Raw genomic sequence first — 21,822 nt, forward strand, 5'->3', positions numbered from 1 at the left:
TTTTGGGTGCCCAAGAGAGAGTGTTACAAAAAATGCAAATTATTCAAAATGCAGCTGCCAGGCTCCTTGGGCGCATTCCCAAACACCAATCTGTGTCAGAAACTATATGACAGCTGCACTGGTTGCCGGTAAGAAAGAGAATTAAGTTCAAGTCCCTCTGCTTAGTATATAAGGCCCTACACAATGTCGGACCTGCTTTTTTCACCCAAAATCTCATTCCCTACAGTCCCTCCAGAACACTACGTTCATCCAGCTCATTTGAACTGGTGGTACCACGCACTAAATCTGTCTCTTGGGGAGACAGAAGATTCCTTGTATCCGCACCGAAACTCTGGAACACCTTGCCACACTCGATTAAAACGAGTACCTCCCTCTGGTCTTTTCGCAAGCAAATCAATAAACTCTAGCTCCCCTTGTTGGTTAAACACTGCAGAGACTTTCAGCGCCGAGATGCCCAAGGGCCTTCGTTCGCGCTTTATAAGTGTTTTAATAAATAAATAAATAAATAAATAAATGCATGCAAGCCTGGAAGGTTGGAATACAAGATATGGCTAGTTCTTAACTGGCAGTACATGGTCGGAGCATGAGTTATCTCTACAAGAACTACATGGGCATATGTGGATCATGCTCTCCTTTGAGTTTACATGCAGATCTGCTTACCGAGAGGGAGAGAAATCGAATTAGGGCACGACTAACTGGTTAAGGTTCCCAAGCTTATGCATAGCATTAAAGAGTTACCCTAGTTGATGAAAATCTAGCCGATGGGTTAATCTCACTTGAATAAACAAAACTTCCCCTCTAGGGAGATATGAAATTCAGTTCAAATTAAATCGCCCCTATGTGTTTCAATCAGTCACGTAGATGAACTGCGATGAATGGAATATTAAACAACAGGAATTCCATGAAAGAGCAAACACAGACTAGACAATATTAGATGACAAAGACTGACTCTCAACCTCAACATGCACCAATCTCTGAATCTTGGAAATGAGTTGAAATTATTCCAATCTATAAAAAAAAGTTGCTTTAACGCTCTGGGGAATTAACATCCTATCAGCTTAAATACAAAAGGTACAAAAGGTTATTAGCAAGCAAGTTCTTGACAAATTGTTGTCTGAAGTGAAATACAAATATTGTCATGTTTTTACGCAGGCTTTAGGTCAAAGGAGAGCGCTGTGGATCATCAGGTTTCCCACTTTTTACAGCTTCTTTGGAAACCGGTGCACATTAATCAGGACCATCTGTATGTAGCTTTTGTTGACTTCCGGGCAGCCTTTCACCTGGTCAAAATAACCATGGTCTGGAAGGAATTGCAGGAACGGGGAATCTGAGAATCTATTATCTTTATCAATACAGTTATCGTTTTTTTAAATAACTGCTTTTATTGATGTTTTTAGTGGTACAATTCGGCCAGGAGGGCCAGTCACATACATCAAATTATATAGTACTTTACAGAATGGTACCCATACTTCAAACGTCAACAAAAGCATGAAAGAAAATGAATAAACCTACTTTGGCACAGGCTGTACACCACTACCCTACGAATATGACTCATTACATCGAATATTAATACAACGTGTGCCATTACGACACGGGTATTACTACGCAATGTCAATGACAACGTCATACCATTACATCGCACACTTTTACCACGACTATACCTTTACCACGCATGCCATTACAACGCAAAGGCATGTGTGGTATAGGTATACTCATTGTAAAAGTGTGAAAGGTAAGTCCCCCTGCCCTACCCTTAACCCTAATTTAGTACCCCTGCAGGACCCTCTCCCGATCCCCAGTCCTTTCCCTACATTTACACTACCCTGCACGACCCCCGACACTACCCTAAACCCTAAAACACTACCCTCTGCCCGACCCTCCCCCTACCCCCAGTCCGGTCCCTATACTCAAACACTACTCTGCACCCCCCCCCACCACTACACTAAACCTGAAACACTACCCTACACTACACAAACACCACAGCACTACCCTAAACCACTATCCCCAGTACGACCCTCCCCTGCCCTCCAGTCCGCTCCCTACACTGAAACACTACACCCAGCACGACCCCCCTACTTACACTACACAAACACCACAACACTACCCTAAACCACTAACCCCAGCACGACCCTCCCCCGCCCGCTCCCTACACTGAAACATTACACCCAGCATGACCCTCCCCTACCCCCAATATTCCTTACCTCTCCCTCCTCGTGGTTCCTCTATCGCGGTTCCAGCGTCCTCTGAGGGGCAGTGCACGTCACAACGTCGTTGTGAGGAAACGGAAGAGCCTCAGTTTCCTCACAACAATGTTGATAGCCATTACATTGCATGCGTTGTAAAAGCGCAGGGGATGTCATAGTATGCTTAGTAATGTTACGCGTTGTTACATCGCATGCAGTGTAACGCATGCGATGTAATGACCAGCAGTGAAACTGCTGCGGTGTAATGGCTGTTCACCCTCCCCACACCACAAAGGACATCGTTTGAGCTCATTCAGGTGTCGGGGTCTGCTAGTCGTGGGTGTGACTGTGGCCATACGATCGTACTATTTGCTCAACAGAGGATTCTAGGAATTTTGCGGAAGGTAGATCTATACCTCTGTATTCAGACCAGCGCAACCAGATTTTATTAAGTTTCTGTGGGCGACCCCATGCCCTGAATACTGCTTTTCCATCCCCATACATTTGTCCATGGTGCGTTTCCAACCTCCCACCGATGTTGGAGAGGTCCACAATGTTGGGCTATGTCCCGTTTGGCCAGTGTGAGCACCAGGAACCGTTAGTTTTGCTTGTATCCGTTTCCCCCAATCCCATCAGTGCTATGTAAGAGAAACAGCTTGGGATCTTGGGCAAGCCACTAGGCCAGGACTTGTTCTAGACATGAGGTTATATTACGCCAATAGAGCTGAAGTGTCCTACAGCTCCATACTGTGTGTGAGAAAGTCCCTTCCTCTTCCTGGCATCCGTGGCTACATACACTACAAGCTTCCAGAAGCCTTTACCTGGAAGTACCCAGCTGATAAGTGACAACTAGAACTTGGACTGGACTTTGATGGTGGCCTCTGCCCGGACCCTGAGAGTCTCTAGCTGATCCCGACATCCTCTCCCCAGAGACCTTGGGGCTAGAAGTGTACTGCTGTGATTGCTTGGGCACCAGGAAAAAAATTGAAAACCATTGAAAACATTTGCTCCAGAGCCAATGGAGCCTACTGCAAAAGGTACCCGACTGGCAGTTTGACAGCATCTGATTATATTTTAGTCCCTTTCTGCTTTGGTACTTGGAAAATCTTTCACGAGAAAATCTTAAAAGCTCCAGAAGCCTTAGCGGAACTTACCTGTGGTAGGTATCTGAAAGCAATTTCACTGCAGCAGTTCCATGATTGGAAATACCATTTCAGACTTTTCTTGAAAAAAATGACTGTCTTTTTTTAAATTAAGACTTTTAACCACACCTCAGAGGTAAGAGCGAGTCAAAGATTACTGTCCAAACATTTGTCCATACTGTGTGGTCGTGTGCGAACTTGGCCAGGTACTGGGTGGGGGTCTGGGACTGTTTGGCTGAGGTTCTGGGCTGGGACCTTCCCCGATCACCGCAACTTGGCTTGCTTCATGTTATGGAACGGGTGGGAGGCAACGTGTACAAGCGTCATCTACTGGTCCTAGGCCTTACTGTAGCCAAGCGGGATATAGCCAGGGCCTGGAAGGACCCCAGGGCCCCTTTGTTGGAGGTTTGGAGACGGGGATTGGACTTCTGCATGGGACTTGAGCGCCCGATCTTTGAGGCCAGGGGATGCCCCCGGAAGCACTTTAAGATATGGAAAAGATGGGCGGACTACAGGGGACTGTGGCTGGAACCACCGATGGCCCAGGACACTGGGGAAGACCTTTAACTACTGTACCCTGGGCGACAGGGAGTACGCACACTGGCTATTGTTATACTCTATGCCTTGAGATTAGCAGACACTGGGTGGGGGGCGGGGTTGGGTCAGGGGAGTTAGGGAGTTGGGGGTTGGGGGGTTGGGGGTTTAATGCAATACGGCTTGTACTGAATGCATACCCTTTTTTCTATCTGCTTATGCTCATTGGTCCTGCGTTGTGATGCGGGACGATGTCCTTATGCTCTGTGTAATGCCAGTACTTGAAAATAAAAGTTTGTTCTGAAAAAAAAAAGATTACTGTCCATCAGCACACAAGGTGGGGGGGCATAGAGACAATAAGATCCCGTCTGCAAGCCATATAATTTCAAAAGCATTTGGTCCATATTACATGTTTGGCCCTACTGGCTAGTAGTAAAACAGCAGTCTTCAAACGACACGGCAAAGCCGCCTCCCTTTCTGCATCTAGTACCATGAATTCAAAAATACTCAAAGTGTGCATTTGCTTAGTGAGAATAAGGTTCAAAACCAGGTGCAGAGAAGCCTCCAGACTCGTATGACAGGGAATTTTCTAGCTACCCATAGGCAGCTTGCCCGCCCAATGCCAATTTTATCAGGAGCTATTTCAGGGAGTTGAAGAACGCTCAAGATGGAGTGATGGGTATATTGAGTAAGAAGTACAGTAGCCTAGGAAGTTCAGGCATTTTCATAACTGCAACGCAGATTTCGAATGAGATTGGCGAGTTTCATCCAGCAATCACCAGAGTCTGATAACTGATTCAACACTTACATCATTGTCCCTGATCATCTCTGTAGCCACTCTTGCACCCTGATACACATATAGCACACAGTGTTTTCAGTCCATTGTAATGTAAACTCTAAAGTGCACTGCGATGTGCTCTCAGTCAATGGGAAAATCAACAATTTGCTCCAGTTTATCTTAACGCTAGAAAAGCCACAGAAGTACAGAATCTTGCATAGGATGAGAGAGAGATTGTACTCTGGGCCTCCAATATGCAACAGGACATGATGCTCCACCAATAAGATTCTTATACATATCCTCGGAAAAACGAATGCCTCCCATGTGAATAGTGTTCACATATTGCACACACGAGTAGTTCCATTGCCAGGGCACAAAACAGCATGGATAACGGACATAACTGACAGGTGCCATGCTTAATGTCAAGTGGGTTGGACAGTACCCCTCTGATTCTCATTTTAGCCGTAGGACACTCTTATCTTGGATAACAACAAATTCCATTTCCCATTCTACTGAGCACAGTCATCATGTAGTCCCATTTAAGTTAATCAAATACCCTTTCTCCATATTAAAAAACAGCTGTGGCATTCAATTCATGGTGCAGTTGATCCACACACACCAAAAATAAGTGCCATTTATACATGTTTGACTAGGCAGGATTGAAACCAGCTTGGTCATGCATGACAAGTTCCAGCATTAGTGAAAAATGGTGGCTGGCTGTCATTTTGGCTACTATTTTGGTGTTAGGTTAAGATGTAATAAGGAGTGCTATGACAATTGCTTCTGTAGGGGGCGGTGGAAACGTGTCCCAAATATTGCTAGAATATGCAATTCTAGGGCAACTATATATTATTTATAAAAAACATCGATAAGGTGCTTATTAGCTCCTGTTATATGGCCGTTGGGGTCATTCACGACATTGCTAAGTTATCATGATGCTGCTTTTGTGCACATTACCACATGACTTTATTTTGCACGACTCTGCTTGTGCCTTTCACATGAGAACTGCCTGCTTTCTGCGTTCTCTGCTTATTCCTGGTGTTTAGTCTGAACACGATGTGCAAGGTCGATAAACATGCCACTTGTTATCGTGTTCTGGTCAGTCCCTAGCACCTAGACAAAATATGCTAAACACAGCTGCACTGCTGGAGACTCGTGCTTTGTTATTATGGGGATGCATGTTGTTCACCCACACTTGGAGAGAGATCTTTCCTTGGAGAAGAGCTATGCTGTTCCTATGATGTAAATCTACAATCTAGGCTCTAAGGTATGGGGTCTGCTGACAAGCCCAGAGAGCTTTCTTTTTATAATAAACTTCAACTGACCAAGGGGAGGGTGGTTAGGCCTTATAGTCCTTCTTCCATTGTCTGTATATGATGACATCCCCTTTTATATTCTATGGTATTGTAACAATGCTAACTGTTTTAGGTTTACGCATTTTGCTGCTGGTAGTGGCTCATATACTGCATTGTAGAGCAGAATACTTAAAATAAACATTTTGAACTATACAGTGACTCTGACAATCCTTATTGTGGACAAGTACGAGTGATTGAGCGAAAGGGTATGTCTTGCCACCGCGATTCCTGAGAGAGTCAGGAGTGTTGTGTTCTGGGTAGTCTAAACATTTGTAGCTTTGTGATTATGTAGGAGAACGCATGAGACACTATAGCTAGTCGATTTTGGGATTTTCGATACAAAGGTGGTAGGAAGGTACAACCCCAATACAACGAGGTACTGTTTTCCTGCACATAGTTCGGTGTATGTTCAGAATCCCCGCAACACTCCCAGAGCAGGCCCAGTCGGAGTATCCTTGATTGCGTTTTTTAATCTCACCCACTGTGTTCAGCTGTAATAAATGTTTCCTTTTAGAATCATCCAACCATGGCATAGTCAGTCTGTAAAGATACTCTCATTCCACAACCCAGAATCATATCTGTGAAGACTACAGTTCACAGTATTCACTAAAACGAGCAGTGACTCCCCGGGTATCATGAATCACCCAATTGTCAGCTGTTTCTAATGCAGTTATATTACCAAAAGCCCACACAGGTCTCAAAATTTTAGGTAGCATTCTTCAGGGACATTGACTCTCTCTGTATGTCTTGAACACTGCATGTTTTCAGAAAATTATACCTTACATTGAGAATTGTACCCAACCTCACTCAACTTGGAGTGCATGTTGCTAAGCATCTTGCAAGTCCTAGTCTAGGCACAGTGCAAATCCAGACTTTAAATCTGTGTTTCTAGCCACACCAGTCTTCCATGGATCAAATTAAGAACACCTATTTTTTGGGCAAAACAAACAACATGGAGATACATTTTATAGGCATTCCATAAGATACTATAGACACCAAACCCTGCTTATTACAGAAGGCCTCTGATATCTCTGCCTTTCTAACAGCACCTGATATGCCCTATGAGGGGAAATGCCAATTGTGAACCCAATTGGTCTGCACCAGCAAGTCCAATTGCTTAACAATTGGTTCATGGTCTCAGATTGTCTACGAATGAGTATATGCTTCCATTTACTACATACAAACATCTTGTGGGACCAACCAATAATCGATGCAGAAGTGCATACCATGGACCGATGACTAAAATATAATTCTAGAAGACGTCAGATTCTTGAGTCTCCACATATCATTATATCATCAAGGCTCATTATGTGGAGGCTGTCTCCGGCGGTGGTGGACTGCCCCATGGGCAAGCCTACAGATCTATCAACCTGGTTACAAAACAGAATTGAGGGGCCCACCCCATATTCAGTTCTGATGGTCCATCCCCCTAGTCACGGATTGATAATCCCAGTACAACTGCAGACTTTCAAAGTACAGGCCATATACATAGATAAATGTAATATAGAGACTCTCAAGTGCATCTTGACCCATTAGGAACCATCTACCTGGGGGTCGTTCATTGTACTGGTTATTCTGAACTGGAAACCCGGCAAAAACGTGTAGCCACCCTCTTTCTTCCCAGGGTCCACTCCTCTGCCGGACTACTCCATGGGGCTAATTTGGCAACAAGCCAACGTGAGGATAATCTTCCTTTCATGCACCTACCTCCGTTTTTTGTGTTGATGCGCTTACGATGTTTAGCCCACCACAAAACTTCATGTATATATGATAACTTTCACCTTAGTCATACCACCAATATTATGGCTACACTTTGTCGCTTATTTATCTTCTACACAGCACAATAGATATTGGCAATTAAACTGTTTTGTGAATATGTTACCATACTAAGACTCTCCCCTGTATGTGTGTTTTGTCATACTTGCTGTATGTGCAGTAATGCTCAAAGAGGGAATCCCCCTCACACATGTAAAGCACCTTAGCGAGTGCTACAAATTTTCAAAGTTACACAATCACTTAAAATTAAGTCATCTGCGCCTTCACACTTTGGCCCTGAGGAAAGCCAGTTTTAATCATAAAGGCCTGGCTGAAACATGTAGACCACACCTGGATGTAGGAGGCCCTAATTAACACTCCTATAACATCCATCAGCCTTTTTTAATGCTAACAGTGACCCAGTTATTAAAATATAATTTTCCCTCGGGTACTGGGATCCCTGTATAGCTTTTAAACTTTCACCCTCACGTCACTACACTGCACACTCAGAAACATACCTGCTCCGCTGTATTCAGGCGTCGAAGCACACCCGGGACACACTCGGTGTCACTGGGTGGGCCGGACGATGAAGCATGCCACCAACCAGGTTGGTGGGTGAGGGCTTCATGAACAAACAAAACGTTTTGTACCCTGTCTTACAGTCTTGAGTCTATGCAAATTCACAAATAGGCTAGTCCTTATTGATTTCACAATTTTTTATACAGTTCATACCAAGTCTCTTAATATCAGGATTTGCTTGAAGTTCCACCAGTTGTATAGAAGATGCTTTAAACCCTTCATAATGGGAAGCAGTGATACCTAAAAGGCTTCTTTCAATGTACTAGAACAGTGTAAGACAATTTATAAAGACAGGGTGCCAGTAACCATATGTTCATTTGATGAGCAGCACCATTTAGAAGCCCATGAAAAGCAACTTTGTGTTTTACTGAATACAGTCTACTGGACACCAAATAACTAATTTCAAGCCTGCAGTGCAGCATTTCAGGTGCACAAAAGGATGAAAGTGTACTATGTGAAGAAAACAATGCAGCCCGATAGGCCTATATTAAATGCTATGCAAACGTGTCCTGTCACATTTTCTCTAACCCATGGTGCACTGTACTGGCAGTCTTCTCTCAGAGACCGTTCATTTTTACAGAAATTGTATGTTGTACACGTTTCCAGTGCCACACCCTAAGCACTTAGGGAGGTGGTTCGATTGTTTAAGACTTCAATAAAGATTCATATGATTCAGAAAAAGGACTACAAATAAGTAATAATTTTTTTTGTATTCTAGGATTTTCATTGAAAGTCAAAGATCAGAATGTAAAGAGAGCTATTTAATCGCATGAAATGTAGCTGTCGGCAGCAGGAAAGAAACAGAATATTTCTACTGTACTGATAAGGACTTAACCTTGGTAGAAATATTCGGTCTCAGGCCCAGGGGCGAAAACCCCATTTCGCTCCGGAGTACAGTGAAAAAGGCCTCTCTTGAGCGCATAGGTGAAAATCTTTCATTGCTTCCTGGGCGGCGGGGGAGCGGGGAGTATGGCCATGCATTTACCCCATGCAGAACCTACCAACCAGACTGTACATTTAGTATTTTCTCTAACATAGTTCTCTCTTTGTTGAATGTATGTTTAATGATTATGGATCTGGAGTTTCACGGGACATACCTCATTTACTTGCTCTCACGATTATATACATATGTGCGGACCACTGGAGAGAGGGGCCTTTACCTACTCCTGGCTTTTGTCTTTACCTTGGCTGGACAGGACACCGCTTTGCAACATCAGCTGCAATGGGTAATCCCATGAAAGTCGTCACACTAAACGTCAAGGGCCTCAATAATCCCTTTAAAAGAAGAGCAGTTTTATCATACTTAAAAAGCACCAGTGCAGGTATATGCCTTCTGCAGGAGTCTCATCTCCTGCCACTAGACTACCACGGGTTCAGATCATGCGCATTCCCAATTCAACACTTCTCCTCTACCCGCACTAAACCGGTGGGTGGCTTTTCTGGTCTCTCGAAACTTCAAAGGTTCAATAGGCGACAAGGTGGCCGAAATAAAAGGACGACTACCAGCGTTTCGGGTGACTGTCGGACCATGGTCCGGGGTTATAGCCTCTCTCTATGCACCGAACGAAGGGCTAGAGGAATTTCTGCACACAGCTTTAGCGGAGACATTAACAGCACAGGATAGGTGAACCCTTATAGGAGGGAACTTCAACCTAGTCATAAATAATGATCTTGACAGATCCACATCTAGATATGGGCAATCCGGGTCCCTTTCCCCAAAGGGACATAGCGCACTTAGAGATCTGGGAATTAACGATGTTTGGAGGACACTACACCCTCACCAGGTGTCATCCCAGGCATCAGGGTTTGGGCCCATGATGAGTATTTCCTTCTTGTTGGTGTTTAGTTGTAGGCAGCTGTTTTTCAGCAATTTGGCGAAGGCTTTCATACCTTCTCGAAATATTTGTCGTTGGACAGGGAGAGGATGAGTTTGGTGTCGTCTGCGTATGACACAATGTTTAGTCCGTAGGTTTTGACGATTGGGGCGAGCGGAGCCATGTAGACGTTGAAGAGCATCGGGTTGAGGGAGGACCCCTGAGGGACTCCGCAGGAGGTTGGTGTAGGGTCCGAGAGTAAGGGGGAGTCTGACCCGCTGCGTTCTGCCGGAGAGGAAGGAGCTGATCCAGTCGAGGGCCTTGTCCTCGAACCCGGCGTCGTGAAGTCTGCATCTTAGGGTGCGGGGGGAGTCTCTGTTGAATGCCGCTCAGAGGTCGAGGAGGATGAGGGCTACTATTTCTCTTTGACTTTGGCGTGTTTCCAGTCGTCGGGGAATGAGGCGGTCGCCAGGGAGAGGTTGATGGTGTGGCGGAGAATGGGTGTGAAGGTGTCGACAGCTCTATTGAAGATGTGATGGGGGCAGGGGTCCTTGGGGGCCCTTGAGTTGATTGACTTCATCGCCTTCAGTATGTCTTCGGTGGTGAGGGTTGTCCATCTGTCAAGCGTTGACTTTGGGGTGTCGGGGGTGTTTGGTGGGGGTTCCGTGTGTTGGTTGTCTATGTTGAAGTTGTTGTAGATGTTCTTGATTTTGTGGTGAAAGAAGGTGCTGAGTTTGTGGCAGAGCTCTTGTGAGGGAGTGGTGTCAGTCGACTCGCTGGTGGGTTGGGCGAACTCCTTGATGATGTTGAAGAGTTCTTTGCTGTTGTGTGCGTGTGCGGAGATTCTGTCTTCGATTGCTTGTTTTCTTGTTTTTCTGATGAGTTGAGGTGGGCGGTGGAAGCGGCTCTGAAGTTGTTGTGAGATTCTGTGGATTTGGTGTTCCTCCAGGTCTTTTCGAGGCGGCGGCAGGTGCGTCTGGACTCTCGAATTTCGGTGGTGAACCATCTGGCTTTTTGGTGTGGGTGTTGTTTTTCTTGAGTGGGGCTATGGTGTTGGCGCTGTTGGAGATCCATCTGTGCAGGGTTCGGGCTGCTGCATTCACCAACAGACAGTGGCTCCACGGGTCTGGAGACAGCTGACTGCACGCAGCGCGTGCGCACCTAGCTAGCATTGATCTAGATAAAGCTGAATATGATGCCCTGGGCCTCAGGCATAATTAGTACACAGGTGGCGATAAGGTCGGCAGTTTTCTAGCAGCTCGAGCACAACAGCAACACTCCATGATGCGCAATGCAACCGGCGCTATCACTACCGAGGACGTATCAATTACAAACTCATTCCGAAACTTCTACGCGGGCTTATACGCTAATCAACAACTATACTTGGAGGCTAGAGCCACATATTTAAAAGGGTCACATACTTCCTTCTTACTTTGGATCAGTCAGAAACACTAGTGCAAGACATCTGAATAGAGGAGGTCTTTACAGCAATCTCCAGACAAAGTTCACCCAAATCCCCAGGCACAGGTGGCTTTTCCCCTTTTTTCTACAAGATGCTCTGCACAAAACTGGCCCCTATCCTGATGTGGCTATTCAAAAGCTTCTTAACCTCTGGAGGGATTCCTCCCTCTATGCTAGCTGCCACAATCTCAGTTATCCCCAAACCTGGCCAAGACAGGCAGCTCTGCAGCTCATACCGTCCCATATTGCTCCTTAACGTTGACCTTAAACTTTTCACCAGCATTCTAGGCCCCCAGCTCCCCTACATCATAGACCTGGACCACACAGGCTTTATCCCCAGTGCCAAACAAGTGATAATACTAAGAGCGTGCTACATTTAATAGAGAAAGCCTCAAACATCTTCAACCATTATATGCTCCTAGCAGTCGACGCAGAGAAAGCCTTTGACAGAGTGCATTGGCCCTTCCAAGAGCAGGTATTGACTCACTTAGTCGTCCCCGAAAGATTTCGCACATGGGTACTAAATTGTTATTGCCTCCCTTCAGTCTCAGTAAGAGTAAATGAACAACTATCTACATCATTCTCCATCAGCAGAGGGACCCACCAAGGTTGTCAATGACCCTGTTACTATTTGCCCCCTTTATGTAACCATTAGTGGGGTTAGTCTTCGGGGGGGAAGAACATAAACTTAATCTTCACGCAGACAATGTACTGGCATCACTAGACAACCCACTCATCTCTCTACCCGCCTTCTTGACTGAGATGGAGGCGTTTTGAGCAGTCTCAGGCTTCAAAATCAATCTCACTAAATCGCATACTCTAAGCCGGTCACTACCACCGGATACAGTAGCCACACTAGCGAAGCAATTCTCAATACCCAATACCCTGGGAGAGGGATTTTTTGCTTTATCTGGGAGTACGACATGCACCCTCATAACAAAAAACCTCCTGCGTTAACTACCAGGCCTTACATAGACGAATTAAAACGGAACTTGAGGGCTGGGCACAATACCCGATCTCTTGGCTCAGGAGAATCGCAGCTATCAAGAGGACTACTCTACCCAATATTTTTAAGGTTTTCCAAAAACTCCCTCTAGCTCCACCAGCAGGGATGATTAACAAACTGCAATTCGAATTACACTGTTTTGTCTGGGCTAGGAGAAAGCCTAGGATGAGAAAAGAACGAGCTACCTTCCTACAATTAAAGGGGGCCTCGGGCTCCCGAATCTCCATCTCTACTTCCAAGCCTCACAGATGCTATATTTGGCGGAGTGTAATCAGGCGGAATCAGTTAGTCACTGGCTCTTCCAGGACAGGTCAGTCACAGGAACCTCGCTCTGGAAGAATCCCTTCCTAAACAAAGCACACAGGCCCCGGAATCTTTACCTATTCCCGGTCACGAAAACAACTATGGAAGCCTCGGACAGGGGCAGTGTCCGCTATGGACTTGCATCCTTCCCATCACCAGTGACTCCATTGCTCGACAACCCTGAGTTTACGCCTGGGATGCCCCCCGAGGCATTCCCTAAATGGTTCAATCTAGCTGTTGCTCGATGGGTCATATGATCGATAAGGACGGAATAATACCATTTACGCAAATGCGGACTGATTTTGAACTACCAGAGTCAGAACACCTATAGTACATGTAACTCAGACACTGGCTCTCACATCCAGATAATAAAGCTAATACCAACAATACCTCACGGATTACGAGAGGTGGCTAGTCGTGAATACAACTAGAAAAGGTCTGATTTCTACCTTATACTCCCTTTTTGTACAGCCCTCAGTACGCCATACAAAACTTTATAAATAAATAAATACATACAAAACCAGCCAGACCAGATGGGAAAGAGAACTGGGGAGAACATTAACCCACAACGAATGGGAGAGCATTTATTTTAGATCTCGCCATATCGCCTGACACACAGCCCTTACAGAAACACTGGCGAAAATTGTGACGCACTGGTACCTCAACCCAGAACGGCTTCACAAGATGGACCCAACCAAGAGCCAGAACTGTTGGAGGGGCTGCCAAGAGACAGGGACACTAGTACACTTATTATGGGACTGCCCGCAGATCCAAGACTACTGCACATAAATCCTAGATGACGTAGACTGTCACTTAGACATGCAACTCCCCAGGTTCCCCATCTACATTTTATTGGGGCTACCCAATCCTATAATTTATCCTTTGAAATCAATGAGAGGCCGGTAGATCGGCATCGCTCTAGGGGCCGCCTTGCAAAATGTTCTCTCAGATTGTGGCTCCACACACATTCCAACCCAACTAGGGTGGCTACACCTCTTTTTGTATGTTCTGAGTATGGAAAATATCACATTCACACCTAACAAGGAAGGGACACCTTTCCAAGCTCTGTGGATACTATACATATCTCTTTTGTGCCAAGAATTCCGAGAGTTGACATGCCCCCGATATCTGCGGGTCTTGCGGCTCTCTAATGCATCCATCAACACAGGTCCTGGATTAGATGAACCAAGTACTTCGAATGCTGGAGAACACTGCACTACATAGAAGAGGTATGGGCGAGGGTGAGGTGGGGCTGGGGGGCTCTTCTTCGACTGTTTTGTTTTATTCTGTTTATAATATTTTGTCTGGATACTACAAATGCTAGATTTGAATTTGCATGAGAGGTGACATGTGCCCCTGTTTAACAAATGAATAAAAACATCCAAACCTGAAAATTAATTTATCAGTCCCTTACATATTTTGTTGAGATACATATGCAACATTTTCTACTGCATGGTAGTGGCATTTCTTTTGTTGTTAATTAAAGTGCCCCAGCAGCACTGGGCAGCCCATACAATAATCCTGCATGCAGCAACAACACATCTCAGTTTGTTCTGTTTTTTTAGTAGTAGTACAAAGCTTTATTTCGATATAAAATATCTTAAAAAGCACATCTACAATTAAAATCACAATTCATTTTAAACATACATTAAAAAGATCTTTGACAAAAATACAAATATAATAAAAATGTATTAAACCAATTACAGATTTGGACAAAGTTAAAAAGAAGTCGCCTTGTAGATTCAACATAAGTCTTTCAGTCTGATCACCCACGCCCAACTAAGGAATTTAGCCACCCCGCAAGCTTGGGTGGTGCTAGGATCTGTCTGCAAAATTCTGAGGGCAGAAGAATAATTCTTGGTCTCAAGCTGACGGCAGATAGGTTTTAACCATTTTGACCTAGGTTTGCTATAAGCGTGACATACAAAGAAAAAATGCGGGATAGTTTCAGGGACACCAGTACAAAATGGACAGTCAACAGGTGTTTGGTTGGGTGGTTTCCACTTACATGTACGTTCACGAACAGGAAGAGTTCCCATTCTGAACTGAATGTAAAGTGCCCTATCTCTGGGTTTCCTAATGAAGTCCAGATAGGGTTCAAGACGATGTACTGTCTTGTGCAAGCGGAACTCATCTGTCAACCTCCCCACGTCAGTATCTCTGAGATCTTGAGCATCTACCCATGCCCAATAGGCTCTCTTAATTTCAACTTTTGACACTGAGACACCTGACTCCCATGCAATATTAAAACCAATAGCCAGTAAAAGCTTTTTTATCCTAGCAAGCCAAACAATTTTGTGCGAACCCTGCTAGTTCATGGCTTCTCTTAAGAAGTCTGCATAGCAGGATAGCTCGGGTGTACGCCACAATCGTGCCCAATAGAGAAGCAGGCGCAAAACAATTAGATCTTTAATTGAGCGGCTACCCAAATCGCACCGGAGTGGCTTAATTGGAGTACCCCTAGGAAGCGAAACAAGCTCTCTAAAGAACTTGTTTTCTGCTGTAACAAGTACATCAACATTGTTAATACCCCAGAGCTCAGCTCCATACAACGCACAACCTACAGCTTTTACAGCATAAATCTCCAGTGCAGGGGCTATGGGTCTGGATATTGAGGCTCTGTGTTCCCTCCCAATGACTCCCAGAACAAGCTTAAGGCCATTTTCTCAATGTGTGGCTGCCATTTCAGTTGGTCTGATAGTCTAATCCCTAGATAATCAAAGACTAACACGCTCTAGGGGCACCTTGTCGAGTGTGAGCGTGGATTTAGCATTCCTACTAGGGTTAAAATAAAGGAGCTTGGTTTTGATTGTGTTGATTACCAGGCCCCTTAAGTTGCAGAAGAGACATTAGCAACAGTCTCTAAAACAATGAATTTATCAGCAGTGGGCCACTTTTCTGAAATGGTTGAATTTGATTTCAACAGTGCAATACAAATTGATAAAATTAAGTATTTTAGTATAACAATTATACCGGTATTGCTCAATATTTGAATGAAGGATGGATATCGATTGCATTCCTTCCAATGATACGTTTCCCTAGCTGTAGCCATCAACAACTGTGGTGCATGATATACTACTGTTTGTACAAAAGGGGTACCCCTAATGTTGTTTCCTATATCAGAGTCTACATAGCATATGTGAAAAGTTATATAGGAAACACAATCAATAGTGGACTGTAATTCAGTAACTAGCCCAAAAATTAAGCAATGATTTTTATTGGTTTTTAACTTTATTAATCTTTTAGTAAAACCGTTATTTTCCTCTTGTTTTTATAGAAAACATTAATCACATAAATATTAAAACAATTCTGTGCATTTTCAACCTGCTATTCCTACAGCATTAATATGTCTAATAATACTTATTTCTTTACAATGATATAAATTGATGACAATGTATAATATCACTTTTGCCTTTAGGTCAACAGAATGAGTGTAATATATTCAATCCTCTATTTACATGGTATCACTTTAGTTAGACATCATATGTAAAATATGAGACCTTGATTAAGGATCATGATTCCGCTAGTGCTTACGATGAAGCTTCGGTATGGCTGGCTTATAGTAGTGATCTTCAAAATGGGGTCTTCTAGGATTGCTGTAGCATTACAGGTTTTAGGAGTCTTGAGGAAATGCTCACTTTGTAATTGACTGGGGAAGCTTCAACCCTTTGGCTCCCTGTCGCTCACCGGCTGACCGCACACCGTAATTACGGTAATTAACAGTAGCGACAGGGTGAGGAGGAGAGTAGCCTGAAACTCGAACATGGAGCAATACGTTCAGTGGCACTAGCCCAGTGCTGACCGCTATCGACAGAGTCTGCGTTTTTTACACGCCATCTTTTGAATGGAGATTTCCCTGTCAATTTCAAAGTGAGCATTTCCTCAAGTCTCCTAAAACCTGTTTTACTACAGCAATCCTAGAAGAGCACATTTTGAAGATCACTACTATAAGCCAGCCATACCTAAGAGTCATCGTAAACACTAGCGGACTCATGATCCTTAATCACGGTCTCATATTTTACATGGCTACCTGATGAAGACTGAAAGCTGAAATACGGGTAGTTCTACATTCGATTATATTCTTAGCCATGAGATATATGAATATCCATATTTGTGTTTATACATTTTCAAGAATTAACAAAAAAGAATAATGTTGTCTAACTAAAGTGATACCATGTATATAGAGGATTGAATATATTACACTCATTCTGTTGACCTAAAGGCAATGGTGATAAGATACATTGTCATCAATTTATATCATTGTGAAGAAATGAGAATCATAGGAAAGATTAATGCTATAGGAATAGCAGGTTGAAAATGCACAGAATTGTTTTAATATTTATGTGATTAATGTTTTCTATAACATATATGAAAAACCAAGAGGAAAATAACTTTTTTACTAAAAGATGAATAAAAATAAAAAACAATAAAAATCATTGCTTAATTTTTTGGCTAGTTACTGAATTACAGTCTACTGTTGATTGTGTTTCCAGCATAACTTTTCACATAAGCATGATATACTAGTAACAGATACTCAACTACCACAACATATTAGTAGGATATCCTTTTCAACAAAACTTTTTGCTGAGATCGGACACAACTGCTTACAGTGTATACGAGAGAAAGCAATATCTATCATGTGTTCAACTACATTCCTCTGCCAGCTTTAATCATCTTTTGAGAGATTGTAAATAACTTTCACAAGACTTCAGCTTGCGAATGTCGCACTACGACTTAGGATGGAAAGGAATCAATTCAGACAAACAAAAAAATAAGTGAAATTCTAAAACTCTGGGAATCTTAAAATTGTGAAGAGTGAAATCCAGTGTGCATTAGGTACTGTCCATTTATAGAGGGTGCCAGTGGACTGTCCTAGAGACTAAAATACTTATCTGTTTCTACACTGTATTAGCTGGAATACAAACATGCCCTAACTGTACCCTCTCTTTGACAAATCTTCAGCCCTATTCTGACACTCCCCACGGTACCTTTCATAAACCTCACTGGCAGGGAGAGAGTCCTAGTAACTTTACATTTTATTTGGTAAATTGTCGCTCATTACCACAACATAAATTAGATATTTTCCATCTTTTAACGGAAGAAAAGCCCAGCGCGATATTTTTAACGGAGACTTGGTTACACGATGGTGCAGGTCCAGATGTTGCAACTGCCCTTCCCCCGAGTTATGCTATTGTAAGGAGGGACCGTGTTGACCAAATAGGTGGGGGCATTGCCATTATTCACAGTAGAGATCTTGTGTGCAAGTTTGAACCTGCAGACATTCCTAACTGCGAAGCGGCATCATTCAAAATTACCCTCAGTCCTAACTTCACCTTTTCTGGCTTACTTATCTATCGACCGCCAGTAAATAACCCCTCATGGTCAGACAATTTGGTAAACTTCATTTTACCTCACCATCTGAAGGCCCAAAATTTTACTGTACTTGGAGATCTGAATCTTCATTTAGAAGACGATAATAACAAGATCTGTAAAAACCTAATTGATGACTTTATGGCTTTAGATATGACTTTACTTAATAAGGGCCCCACCCACAAAGCTGGACATTTGTTAGACCATATCATATCTAACATGAGAGAACTCTTATGGCTGAACACCACTCCTATTTGCTGGTCAGACCATTTCCTCACACTCTTCTCTATTTCACTTAAACCTATCAAACGCCCTTCCACGACTCCCTCTGAAACTTTTAGGAGAAATTGGAAAACTCTAAATATGGAGGATCTCAACAATGCATTGAGGAAAGATCACCCATGTTTAGATGGGGATATGGAAAGCATATCAGAGGCCACACAGACATGGCTAAATGGCGCAGTGAATGCCTGCCTGCCCCTATCCCGCTGCAAAGGGAAAGTGCATCGCCCCCCGCCCCCTGGTATACAGAGGCCCTCAAGAAAGAAAAATCTAAATGTAAGACCTTGGAGAGGCAGTGGCGTAAGAACTATGAACTGCATCAAAAAGAGGTTTATCGCAAGGCCAGAAATAGCTACCACTCGGCATGCATGAAAGCCAAAGCATGCTATGTTACTACTACCATTAACACAGCCGTAAACAAATCCCAGACTCTCTTTAACACTGTGAAAGAGTTGGCTGGAGAGAATTCAAGAGCGGAGGCTATCCCTCTCAATACTCAGCAATGCCAGGATTTGGCGTCTTTTTTCACTGAAAAGATTGAGAATATTGTCTCTAACATCAACGGAAACAATATTATCACACACAAGCAAGACATCACCTCCCTAGTCTCCAGAGGTAGCTGTTACCTTGAAGCTTGGCCTCCCATTAATTTGGACAATCTGAAGGAACTATTAAAATCTATCAAATCGGGTTCCCCACGTGACCCCATTCCTATCAGCATCATTGGTCAACTGGAGGACTCTGCCATGACTTTCATAGCAGAGATACTTAACGCCTCCATAGAACAGGCCACAGTTCCTGCCTTATGGAAACATGCAATGGTCAGTCCTCTGCTCAAAAAGCCGGCCGCCGATCCTACGATACTGGCCAATTATCAACCAATATCGTTACTGCCTGCTTTTTCCAAAATTTTGGAGAGGCACATTCATAAGGCTCTTTCAACTTATGTGGAAAACAATGATCTACTTCATCCGTCCCAATCTGGCTTTAGGAGTGGTTACTCCACCGAGACGGCCCTGCTCAGTGTCACAGAAAAGATCAGGGAGCTCATGGATGATGGCCAAACGGAAGCATTGGTCTTGTTGGACCTAAGTGCGGCCTTTGACACCATTTCTCACTCCAGACTGCTTGCCAGGCTGGAGGAGAGTGGTGTCGAGGGCAGGGCACTAGAGTGGATTAGATCATACTTATCCCTCCGCACCTTCCAGATCACCTCTTCTGCGGCATGTTCTGATGTATTCTATTCTCCCCATAGGGTACCACAGGGATCTATCCTGAGTCCCCTATTTTTTTAACTTGTACCTACGACCACTGGCCAACCTTGCAGAAAATTTCGGTCTCATCTTAATGACCTATGCAGACGATTCTCAAATTCTGTTTTCACTCTCTAAATCTGACTCGTCTGCTCAATCTGCACTAAAAATAGGCCTTCACGAAATATTTAGTTGGATGTCGGCTAACCAACTTAAATTAAATGGTGAGAAAACCGAGATCCTCCTCTTAGGAAATAGTAAAGATCTTTGGAGTGATCCCCATTGGCCGACGTCGTTAGGTAAGCTCCCGCCACCAGCTTCTCAGGTCAGAAACCTTGGGGTCATCATAGATGACAGCTTATCTATGACACAGCAAGCCAACAAAGTGGCAGGCATATGCTTTACCATTATTAGATGGCTACGCAAAATTGTCTGGATGTTACCATCTACCACCCAGAAGACCGTAGTCAATGCCTTGGTGACATCTCGGCTTGATTACGGAAACATCTTGTACCTGGGCTCAAAAAGCAGTAATAAGACGCTTGCAACTCGTGCAAAACGCTGCTGCCAGACTGCTTTGCAGAATCCCTAGATCCGCCAGGATCACCAAACATCTTAGGCACCTGCATTGGCTTAGGGTTGAGAACCGGATTCGCTTTAAAACCCTGAATTATCTGTTTAAAATCAAAGCTGGTACTGCCCCCAAGTACCTACAAGACCTTGCCAAGCCTTACCTCCCCAATCGCAGTCTCCGTTCATGCACAGCAGCGAATTTCGCGGTGCCGAGGTACAAACGGGCTAGAATGGGCGGGAGATCCTTTTCATATCTGGGTCCAACTCTCTGGAACACACTGCCCATTCATATACGCAAGGAAGAAAACTATATGAGATTCAGGAAAAGCGTAAAAACCTGGTTGTTCGACAAATAATTGCCTTTGATTGTTCTCTCTCTAGTTGTGTCATGTGCTTTGCTAGTCCGGCGCCGGGAAACCCTTTGTGGGTAGCTGTGCGCCTTATAAGTGCTATAAAATAATTAAATAAATAATAAACTGTATTGCTTATTAAATGGTCCTAACCAGAAACTAACTAAGAACCAAAAGACAATTAGTCAAGTGTGTATTTTGTTCTTGTGTAAATCCAACAATTACACAGATTGCAAGATGGAAACAATTGTGAAACATATTGTGTTTGATTTGAGAGACTGATGCTTAACATTACCTGTTTCTCCAAGAGTGATGCTAGCTTCTCAGAATGGAGGCCACCAGGGGAAGCTGATGAAGCAGGAAGTTGAAGAGGTGCTATCGGAACTTGCTTTTCTTCACGTAGAGGAGTGGTCTCCACTTGGTGCCATCGCTGCTCAATTTCCACATGAACATTCTGTGGCTTCAGCTCAACAGATGCAGATGCCACTGGAATCCTGTCTACTTCCATCCTAGATATGTCCTCCATGCTTGACCCATCAATGGCATCAAATCGCTTCCTCCTCTCCTCTCGTCGCCGAGTTCGTTCCCTTTCCTGATCTACTTGGTCAGGGTCAGAGCCATTAGTGTCTTTTGAGGAGGTGACAATAGGACTAGAGGACTCTGTAGCTTTGGCCTTTTCTTGTGCCAAGGCTTGTTGAATTGGACGGAACTCTGCCCAGTCAAATGTTTTTGACCGCCCTTCTCGCCTGCGTTCACGTGCTCGGCTTCTCTTTACTTCCACATCTACTGCAGCCTGCTCAGAGACCTGATTATCGCCTAGTTTAGGACAAACTTCATACGCAGATGTTGTTTTGCTCTTCTCTTCTGGCAAAGAACTGTTGAAAGAAGCACAGAAATCAAAACTTTATAGAAATCACCTACTCCTTCCCTGGTAGTTTTATTCTGCCATGCAACTAGATTATTGTTAGCTTTACATGATGTAATGAAAGCCGATTTCTCAATTCATTGCGATTCCATCTATGGAGTCGTAAGTATCAGAAGATTTAATATTGAAAATCTAGACTCCCCAATTAGCCATACGCTA

General features: G+C 43.9%; 1 protein-coding gene across 1 annotated transcript in view; it reads right to left on the minus strand.

Annotated features, from left to right (window-relative positions):
- The window catches only part of MPRIP (myosin phosphatase Rho interacting protein), a 564,937-nt gene that overhangs the window by 268,131 nt on the left and 274,984 nt on the right, over positions 1–21,822 (minus strand). The window contains exon 12 of the mRNA XM_086940861.1: positions 21,034–21,613. Within this exon, the coding sequence (XP_086796987.1) occupies positions 21,034–21,613 (580 nt within the window). The remainder of the gene's footprint in view (positions 1–21,033; positions 21,614–21,822) is intronic.

The sequence above is a fragment of the Lissotriton vulgaris genome, chromosome 10, assembly GCF_964263255.1.
Source record: "Lissotriton vulgaris chromosome 10, aLisVul1.2, whole genome shotgun sequence".
Lineage (NCBI taxonomy): Eukaryota > Metazoa > Chordata > Amphibia > Caudata > Salamandridae > Lissotriton > Lissotriton vulgaris.